The sequence below is a fragment of the Cebus imitator genome, unplaced genomic scaffold (assembly GCF_001604975.1).
Source record: "Cebus imitator isolate Cc_AM_T3 unplaced genomic scaffold, Cebus_imitator-1.0 Scaffold219, whole genome shotgun sequence".
Classification (NCBI taxonomy): Eukaryota; Metazoa; Chordata; class Mammalia; order Primates; family Cebidae; genus Cebus; species Cebus imitator.
In genome coordinates this window covers 3,269,209-3,279,921 of record NW_016107534.1, presented here as the reverse complement: position 1 = coordinate 3,279,921, position 10,713 = coordinate 3,269,209, and the positions used below count along the sequence as shown (strand labels likewise).

At 49.5% G+C, this 10,713-nt stretch overlaps 1 protein-coding gene across 2 annotated transcripts in view; it reads right to left on the bottom strand.

Annotated features, from left to right (window-relative positions):
- TSPAN33 (tetraspanin 33) overlaps nucleotides 1–10,072 on the bottom strand; it is a 25,387-nt gene extending 15,315 nt beyond the window's left edge. Inside the window, exon 1 of one of the 2 annotated variants that reach the window (XM_017549539.2) lies at nucleotides 9,707–10,072. In XM_017549539.2, coding sequence (XP_017405028.1) covers nucleotides 9,707–9,808 — 102 coding nt within the window. In that variant the 5' untranslated portion in view covers nucleotides 9,809–10,072. The remainder of the gene's footprint in view (nucleotides 1–9,706) is intronic. The other variant, XM_017549540.2, reaches the window with a different exon arrangement.
- Nucleotides 10,073–10,713: the final 641 nt, after the last annotated feature.

Below are 10,713 nucleotides of genomic sequence, written 5' to 3'. Positions count from 1 at the left end.
GGGGTTTCACCATGTTGACCAGGATGGTCTCGATCTCTTGACATCGTGATCCACCCGCCTCGGCCTCCCAAAGTGCTGGGATTACAGGCTTGAGCCACTGCGCCCGGCCTATGAACGCTGTTTTCTGTATCCATTCATTTGTACATGGACACTTAAGGTGATTCCATCTCTTGGCTATTGTGAATAGTGCTGAAGTAACATAGGAGTGCAGATGTCTCTTCAACAGATTATTTTCCTTTGGATAAACAGTAGTGGGATTGCCGGATTGTCCAGTATTTCTATTTTTGGAGAAATGTCCATATCTGTACTATCTTCTTAATTTTTCTGTTAGAAGAAAACTGTTCTTAAAAAAGTCTATTAACCTCCCACCCAATTTGTTAGTATGTATATATATATATATATATATATATATATATATACACATACACACACACACACATACATTTTGAGATGGAGTTTCAAAATAAAAAAAGAAAAACAAAAACAAAGAAAATTAAGAGAGAAATAAGACAAAGGAAAAAAAGAAAGAAAAATAAAACAAAAACAAAGATACAGAGTTTTGCTTTTGTTGCCCAGGCTGGAGTGGAATGGCATGAGCTCTGCTCACTGCAACCACCGCCTCTCAGGTTCAGCGATTCACCTGCCTTAGCCTCCCAAGAGACTGGGATTACAATGTGCCACCATACTCCGCTAATTTTGTATTTTTAATAGAGATGGGGTTTCACCATGTTGGCCAGGCTGGTTTTGAACTTCTGACCTCAGGTGACCCACCCAACACAGCCTCCCAAAGTGCTGGAATCACAGGCATGAACCACCAAGCCCAGCCTACACATTTTTTAGTATCAGATTTTCATAAAATAGGGTTCACTTGCATACAGTGAACAAACTTAGATAATCTGAGTGATTTCCCATCCATCACACCAAAACTTAAGGCAGTGGATCTTCCCCCCAAGCCCCCCAACAGACAAGGTCTCACTCTTGTGTTGCTCAGGAGGGCAGTGGCACAATCATATCTCATTGCAGCCTCGACCTCTTGGGCTCAAGAGATTCTCCTGCCTCAGCCTCCTGAGTATAGGCACATGTCACCATGCTTACCTAATTTTATAAGTTTTTGTAGAGACAGGATCTTGCTAGGTTGCCCAGGCTGATCTTGAACTCCTGGCCTATAGTGATCTTCCTACATTGGTCTCCCAAAGTGCTGGGATTATTAACACCCACCCCCTCATCATAGGCATGAGCCGCCATGCTTGGCTAAGGTAGTAAATCTTAAAACTGTTCAAGTGACAGAGCACTGGGAAATCACAGTGCTCTGTTGGTGTACATTACAGATTTTGCCATGTTATTTTTTTTTTTTTTTTTTTTTTGAGGCAGGGTCTTGCTCTGTCACCCAGTGGTACAATCATGGCTCACTGTAGCCTTGACCTCCTGGGCTCAAGCAATCCTCCTGCCTCAGCCTCCTGAGTAGCTGGGACTACAGGCACATGGCACCATACTGGGCTAATTTTTTAGTTTTTTTGTAGAGACAGGGTTTCACCATATTGCCCATGCTGGTCTCGAACTCCTGGGTTCAAGTGATCCACCCGCCATGGCCTCCCAAAGTGCTGGGATTTCAAGCATGAGCCACTGCGCCTGGCATCTTTTTAAAACTTTAATACACTATTACTGTGACCTAATTTACAGTCCATCTGTAAGTTTCCCCAATTATCCCCCAAATGTCCTTACAAAGAACCTTGTTTTTTTGTTTCTTATCCAGGATCCAATCAAGGATCACCCATTTAGAGATTAAATCTCCTTTAGCCTGGAACAGTCTCTTGGCTTTAATTCTTTTCTTTTTAATTTTCTTCCTTTGTTTTTGGTCTTTAGGACACTGACTTTAAAATTTATGGTAAAATACATGTGACACAAAATGCACCATTTTAGCCATTTTATAGTATACAGTTCAGTGGCCTTCACAGTACATTCACATGGCTGTGCAATCATCACCACAATCAGGGTGCAGTGCTTTTTCATCACCCCAAATAGAAACCTGTACCCACAAAACAGTCACTCCCCATTCCCACCGCCCCCAGCTCCTGGTAACCACAGATCTGCTTTCGGTCTGTATGGATTTGCCTATTCTGAACATTTTCTGTCACTGGAATCACATACTATGTGGCCCTCTGTGTCTGGCTTCTTTTACTTAGCAGAATGTTTTCAAGGTTCATCCATGTTGTAGCATGTGTTACAACTTCATTTCCAGTTTTTTTTGTTTTGTTTTGTTTTGTTTTTTGAGACGGAGTCTCACTCTGCTGCCTAGGCTGGAGTGCAGTGGTATGATCTCAGCTCACTGCAACTTCCACTTCCCAGGTTCATGCAATTCTTATGCCTCAGCCTCCCGAGTAGCTGTGATTACAGGTGCCTGCCACCACATCCGACTAATTTTTGTATTTTTAGTAGAGGGGTGGTTTCACCATGTTGGCCAGGCTGGTCTTGAACTCCTGACCTCAAAGTGCTGATCCGCCCAAAGTGCTGGGATTACAGGCGTGAGCCCCCGCACCCGGCCAACTCCATTTCCTTTTATCACTGAATAATACTTGGTTGTGTGACTATAACACAATTGTTTATCCATCCCTCCATTGATGGATTTTTGCATTGTTTCTACCTTTGGGCTGTTGTGGATAGTAGTGCTGTGAACACTTGTGTACAAGGTCTTGCGTGAATACCTGTTTTCAACGTTTCCTATACCTAGGAATTGCTGGGTCATATGGTAATTCTATGTTTAATTTTTTTTTCTTTTTTTAGGTGGAGTTTCGCACTGTCACCAGGCTGGAGTGCAGTGGTGCCATCTCAGCTCATTGCAACCTCCACCTCCTGGTTCAAGCGATTCTCCTACCTCAGCCTCCTGAGTAGGTGGGATTACAGGTGAACGCCTCCATGCCCAGCTAATTTTTTGTATTTTTAGTACAGACGTGGTTTCACCATGTTGGCCAAGATGGTCTCGATCTGTTGACCTTGTAATACACCTGCCTTGGCCTCCCAAAGTGCTGGGATTACAGGCGTGAGTCACCACACTGAACCAACACTGACATTGTTTGTGTCTTGGCCAACTGTTTTGCAGAATGTCCCTCGATTTGGATTTATTTGGTTATTTCCTCATAGTTAGGTTCAGGTTATACATTTTTGACAGGAATATTATGTAGATACTGCTGTGTCCATCTCACAGTATCACGAGGGGGCAAAATCTATTAATTTTTATTACAAAAAAAAGGAACAATTTTACTAAGAGAAGTGGCTGCTGGACACATGTCTTATAAAACACACAGGCAATACTCTATATAAATTATTTCCTACTTTTCCATAATATTTGCTACTTGTCCTCTTTCGTTTGCCTTTTGTTAGCACCTGCAGGCAGATAAGCAGCTGCAGGTACTAATGTTCATGGAGAGAGGAGAAAATGAAGAAAATTCTCTTATCTTGACTTTTTTTCTTGCAAATTGGGAAAAAAGAGTCATGATTTGATGATTAAGAGGAAAAACCCTTATTCTAGCCCATAGGACAGTACTTCAGGGCCATCAGTAATAAGAGAGGAAGGTTGTGGGACCTCAACTTGAGTTCCTGAACAAAGGTTGTTCTCCTGGCTCTTATGCCCAAAGGCCAATAATTACAGGCAAATAAGCTCCCAGAGTCCATCTCTACTGGATTACATTTAAGACCAAGGTAGGGCAGGGCATGGTGGCTCACGCCTGCAATCCTACCACTTTGGGAGGCTGAAGGGGGAAGATAGCTTGAGGCCAGGATTTGAAGACAAGCCTAGGCAACATAGTGAGACCAGTCTCTTAAAAAAAAAATTAGCTGGGCATGGTGATGCATGCCAGTAGTCTGAGCTACTCAACAGGGTGAAGTAGGAGGATTGCTTGAGCCCAGGCAGTTGAGGCTGTAGTAAGCTGTGATCCCATCACTGCACTCCAGCCTGGGTTAAAGAGCAAGACCATGTCTCTACACAAACAAATGAACAAATAAATACATAAATAAAAATTTTAAAAGACCGAGGTGGTTTGACAAGCCTTGAGGAGCAGAGCTAGGGAAGGCGCCTGGAGACAACAGTGGGGCTGTGTTCCTGGGATAGATAGGAAATTTCTCCACAATGTAAAAAAAATCAAGCCACTAATAACGATTGTCTCCTGCTTAGCTTTTGTTCTTTTCTCTTTAATTTTCTTCCTTTGTTTTTTGTCTTCATTCATTATGATGGGAATGTGAGCAAAGTGGGCTGAGCAAAGGCTGGCCCTTCCCTAGCTCAGTCCTGGTCTGCTTACCCTCTTTACTCCTCCCTGGAGGAGCACTCAGCCTCCTCTCCACATCCACCCCCAGCAGGTGACTTCTAGGAGCATTTACAGGGACAGTAGTGGCAGTACCTTTTGTTGAGTGCTAAGGACCAGGTGCTGGGCTAAACACTGTCTCCTTTAATTCTGACCACAAACCCAAGAGGTTGTTAGGATCTCATTTTATACAGCTGCTGTTCAGAGAGTTCCAGTAACTTTCCACACTTCACTTGGCTAGTGCACGGCTGAAGTGGGACTGGAACCTAGGTCTTGATGACCCAAAGCCTTATGAGCTCAGCCACTTGGCTGCCTTCCTATCTCTGCCTTCCAGCGCCCCCTGGAATCTTGCGTGTTCACCTCAGCCATCATGGGAGGTGGGAAGCAGCTGCCTGTGGTTCCCTTTGGGGAGTAACTGATAATCTCCAAACGGGCTGGGGCTCAGGCAGGGGAAGGAAGATAGCTGGCAGGGGGTGGAGGGTGGGGGGACAGGGTGCCAGCAGGTCCCAGGAGGTGGCTCAGAGGGAAGTCTTTGGAACAGCACTCTGAAAAGGGAAGGCGCAATGTTGGCCCCCCCCACCGGCACAGGAGCCCCCCCCAACACCCCGGCACAGCCTCCAGGGGAAGCCCTAGCCTTGTCTGTCTTCCATAGTCCCAAAGTCCAGGCTACAAGAAGCGCTGGAGCCCCCTGTCTCAGGGTCCACGCATCCTCCGTAGAATCTCTTTCCCTCCTCTTTTGAAGGTGATGGTGGGGACAGCTGAAGGTAGAGTGGTTCCCTGTATGGCAATCAAAACCCTGTTTCTGCTCAGAGGGAAGTGGGCAAGGCAGTGGTCTCTACCTCTGGTTTCTCAGTCCTCCCTCCCCGTATATCTGGATGAAATCAAGGAACTTTCAGCCTGCTGGTCTCAGAGCAGGGCTACCTCTGTCCCTGCCCATGGTCTTTCTGTGGTCCCCATGGCGCTGCTATCCTGGGTGTCTGAGGTGGCAGCTGTCCATGTGAGGCTGGCTCTCAGCACTCTCCCTCTGGATTGGGAGGCACTGTTCCTCTGGAGTGGAGAAGTCCACAGGGCTCCTTCCACACCAAAGTCTGGGGCCAGGCCTTTGGCATTTCCTCAGGCCATGGCTGGCTTAGTTCTTCGGAGGTTAAGAAAGAGGAAGGGGGGTCTGCAAGGGATCGCAGTAAATAAACATTCCAACTCACAGCCCTGAGGGGACTGGCCCAGCACTAGCATCCCACCAAGATCTATCAGGCACTCTGTGTTTTCTTTTCTTTTTAAAGGCTGCTTGAACTCTATGGTTTTCTACTTGGTACGAGGCAAACAGAACTGCTGGGGAGTTAAGGAGGTGTGCATGTGACCTGCATAGCAAAGCAGATGGTTCTCAGCTTCATTTCCCATATTTTGTAATTTTTGTTGTTTTTATAAAAAGCATCTAACTACCCTCAGTTATTGAAGCCAGCCAAGTCTATGGGGAAGACAGGGGAGAGGAAGGTTGCCTCCTAGTATATTTGGAAGTATAGGAGGAAGGAATTGGATGGGAAGAAGGGATTGGATGTCAGAAAAGGCTTCTGTCACTTAGAAGAGGTTTTTGCCTAGCTTGACGTGTGGTTACTTCCTCGTGGTTTTGAGCCAGGCAAAAAGAGATGGTGCTGTGAGTGGTCTGGGGTGATTCCGAGTGTCCAAGGACTCCAAAACAGTAGTCCTGGATGGGAGAGTGGATTTCTTGAAGATGCCCCACCAGTGGCTTGGATCAGCCTAGGGAAGACCTTGACTGGGTCCATATGTACAGCAGTGGAAGTGATAAAATCCAGGCACTGTAGACGTAAGTATACATGGCTCTGAGGAGGGGATGGCTGCCATGTTTCTGACCTGGCTTGAGGGAGGGGTTGCCAGGCCACCAGACCCATCACAGAGGAGAACACAGTTAGGTATCTCATCACCAAGCATGCTCAAAGACCCCAGGTTGAGCCGCACCCTGACAGGCCGTGTCCATAAGGGAGGGAGGACAGGCATCATGACTTTATCCCATGGGGTTTGCTCTCTTACTCACCATCCAATAAACATTCAATAAGTGCCCAATTTCTGCCAAACACAGCTGGGCACCAGGAATCCAGAAGTGAATAGGGGTGTGCCCACCCTTGAGAGCCCAAAGTCTAGAGAGGGAGATGGAGAAATGAACACAGTTGCAGCACAGGTAAGGGATGTGGCAATCGAAGTATACAGAAGGTGCCATGGGAGCCCTAAGGCATGGCCGCCAAGGAAACCTGGGCTGAGACACAGGGGTTAGAGGTCTGAGCTTCTGGGCTCTGCCTGACTCAAAAGCCAGCCAACTGCTGCCCTGAGCAGGAGAAGGACCAGTGAGGAAGGAGGTGGACGGCACCAAATATTCCTGACAACACATGGCCAAGCTGATAAAGCAGGCACCCTCTGCACAGAGCTGTCCTGCAGAGGGAGGTAAGGAGAGGCAGCAGCTCTGTAATCACCTGATACAATACAACATCTCGGCCACGGAATCCCAACAGTCAGTAACCCAGCAACACAATTCTGGGAAGAAAATCAGAACTCCCAGGTCAAAGGGGAAGTGAGATTTGAAACACAAACAGTACGAACAGGTCCCAGTCCCCAAAAATCCATTAGCTTTCTGAGTCAGACTCCAAATGCCCCAAGAGTCAGGGCTTCTAGAGCAACAGCAGAGGTGGCCACCATCACCACCAGCACCACTGAGTGTGAGCCCAGAGGATGCCAGACACCTTCCTAGTGGGTTCCAGGCATAGACACAAACACCACTGCCATACTGCAACTACAGAAGCTGGCCAGAGCATGCACTCTACTCGCAAAGGGTGTGGGCTGACCATCATCTCATCCCTAGGTGCTTCCCAGGCAGAAAAGGGGAACTTGATTAGGATGGTGGAAGTCTACAAAAAAGAAAGCATGGGAACCAGTGTCTGTAGAGGGGCTAGGAAGAAAGATGGCCCCCTGATCTGGGGAAGCAGCCTTTTCTCCCCAGCGGCCCTTGTATGGAATATACCTGTGCAGCGGCCCTTGTATGGAATATACCTGGGTTTGGGGGAGAAGGGACATTCAATAACACCAGTAAAGTACTGTTCCTTAGGAAGGGCAGCCAGGACACAGGGAGAGTCATCCTTCGATCCAGCTCCAGGTCTTAAAGAAAGAAAACAGTCCCCAAAATGATTCATTCATCTTTAAATAGTTCACTGAGGCAGAAATTTTTTCTTCTTTAGAGGAGAAAGATTAAGGTCAGAGAGATGGATACATTGGCTTAGGGTCACACAGTAAGTTGGTGCCAAAAGGCCTCTTGTCCTTCAGTGTGCTATTTCTAGAGCCTCTGATTTTTATGAGTCTACTGTAGGGCCAAGAAGGGGTTCTATTCTAATTTGGGGTGGTGCTAGCTTGGCTAGCCAGGTCTTGTGACCTTGAATGAAGCATTTTTACCAAGGTAAATGGGTCTGTGGAGACAAACTCTCTCCTGGCTGAGATCTCTCAAGACATTTGTCTGCTAAAAGGAGGGTAGGGTGGAGGTAGGCGGTAGGGAAGCTGGAAAAAAAAGATGACCAGAACACAAGTGTAACAGGTGCACCCAGCTGTTGTCACTGGTGAGCACAGACAAGGGTGGGGTGCCGATGGCTCCAAGGGAGACAGTCTTGGCAGATAAAGGAGGCCAGAGTGACGACCTGAAGTCCCTGAGATACTAGTGCTGCCTCCAAGGATGGAATGTCAATGGCCTTTCACACTCAGTGAGCACAGAGGACTGGTGCTTGCCCCTAGGTGGGGAGTCCCTTAGAACATCCCCCAGCACTGGCAGAGTGGTAAGGGATTTTCTTGTGTTCTTCCCTAACCTCCAGCTGCAGCAGAACGTAGACCATGGGAACTTGGGTTGACTGGTAAACTACTAATACCGCCAGTACCCCAGCCACAGCAGCAGCCATCCGCGCCGAGGACTTCCCCCAGAGGCACTGTGGTTCAGTAGAAAGGTCACCAGACCAAGCCTGCTAACCAGCTGTTGGACCTTGGACAAAAGGTTTAACATCTCTGTGCTTTCATTTTCTACATTTTATGTACATAAACGCAGATGCTGGACAAGATGTCCTCTAAAATTTTTTTCCAGTTCTAAAACTGAGCATTTGATAGGAGCCCAAGTTTCATTTTTCCCAGGAGAATGATGGCTGAGTGCGCTGTCATCGCCACCCTCTGAGGTTTCTCTCATTTGTCCCAACAGGCCAGCACTTATGTGCTTTGTGTCTGCACTTCACCCCACGGGCCTTGTGAAACCCTTCCAGCAAATGGCTTAGATGTCTGCTCTGCTCACATATTTTAGACTCAGTTCTTCCCTCCTGCAAGTCTGAACTTTAGGTCTCCTTCTGAAGTGGGCAAGGATGGTGGGCTCCAGGAGCAGCAGCTCTGGTGTGGTAGGAGCCAGAAAAGGAGGTGAATGAGGGAAGGACGTCCCTATGTTCTCACACCCTAGGACCTCCAGGACTCTGGCCACAAAACAGGGTCGAGCTAGCATTGCATGATCTGGTTCAGCTCAATTGTCAGCTTCAGCAGTCTTTCTGCCACCCCTGATCACATTGGGTTGGATTTGTGGGGGAGAGAGTTAAGGCCTGCAGACATGAACATACATGCTTAGATTGGTCGAGTCAACAATGAATTGCAGAGTGGGATAGGAATCCAGGTCTCCAGAGTCCCAACCCATTACTTTTTCCACTTCCCCCACTCCAACCAGAAGATTCTGAAAGGACCCCTGGCTTTCCAGCCCAACACGAGGTCCTGTTTAAAGACGCTGGTGACTGTCAGGTTCCAGGGGTGAAGTCTGGTCCTGAGAAGGTTGGTGGGAAGGGGGACAAAGTTTGGGGCAGTGCTGGGATGGGAAAGGCATCTGAACCTGGAGGCCAGACTTTGGGGGAGTGGGCCGTAGGCGGGGGTAGATGGGGCCTGCAAGAGGAAGAGATGACGCCCATAACCCAACCTCTCTGAGGTGGTGGGGAGAGAGGTTTGGGTTTTTCCTTCCTCTTCTTTCTTTGCCAGCCGGGCCTCCACCCCCAGGCCTGAAAGTTACCCCCCACCCCCGACCACCATCATAAATGTGCCAGTGGGTTTGCCTTGGGCCAACAGGCTCTCTCAAACCCAGCTTTCTAGCCTGGCACAGACCCTCCTCCCATGCCCGGAGAATACCCATCAGTCTTCACTGATTCCCTGGCATACCCTCCTCCCTCCAACGCCCCCTGCAGACGAGGCACCCGGGTGCCGTCCCCTCCCCAGGATGAATTCCGCCAAAGTGCCGTCAGCCTAGAAAACTCGGCAGTGCGGATCCCGCGCACGGGCAACCCGAGCCGCCCCTCCGCTCCGCGGGGGCACCCCGCCGCCCAAGCGCCCTCGACCCCGAGACTCACCCAGAAGAGCATGTTGAAGAAGAAGAGCAGGTATTTCACCAGCGGGCTAACGAAGGAGAACTCCTCCCCGGAGGCTGCCGGCGCCCCGGGTCTCCGCGCCATGGCCCCGCCGCCGCCGCCCCCGGGGGCCTATCTTTCAGCGGCGGCCGACCGGCCTGTGCGCCCCGCGCCCGGGGGCATGAGCCGCGCCGCGCAGGTGCTCGGCCGGCGAGGGAGCTGCGCCGCGGCGGGAGGCGCCCGAGCCGGGGGCCGGGAGCGGCGCGGGCTGGCGAACCGCGCCTGGAACCCCCGGAGCCGCGGTGGGCAGTGCGAGCCGCCGAGACTCCGCCGCGGCCGCAGGACCAGCCCCGCCAGCCCGGCGCGCAGGAAACCCGGCCCGCCCCCGGCCGCCCATTGGCGCGGCGGCTGGAGCCCGACTTCCCATTGGCTCATGACTGATGTCACTGAGTATCCAGACATCCCTCTCCACCGAGAGTCGGGGGAGACACCTGTTCTGTGAGGGACAACTTGTTAAAGGGTCAGCGGTTCTGCCTCCCCCCTTCCCCGAAGGGAAAACATCCAGGCTGCAGCTGCTCAAAGGAAGAGGAATGAGAAGAAGGAATGCACCGTGCATCCCACACCCACGTCCTCTGCCCAGTTGCTGTGCACATATGCAAACGCACATACATTAAAATCAACAAGTACGCACACCGTGTGTTGAGCAATGCGCCGAAAGCTCTCGGAACACGAGAGAACAGAAACAATCCCCGGGGAATGATGACAAAATCAGGGAGAAAAAACTAACCTACATGTAATAATTAGACTAAGAGTAGATGTGATCCTTTTTAGTAACTACGTATTTTAAACGCTTATTTCAAAAGCTCTATAACCCAGCAGTGGAAATTTGGAAACATCACCGCCAAGCCTGCCGTCCTTTAATTGCTGTGTCAATTCCTGCCCCAGCAGTCCCTCTCTCCCTTGGTCTACTTGCACACACCGTTTTAAACATGCTGATCCGGCACATACAG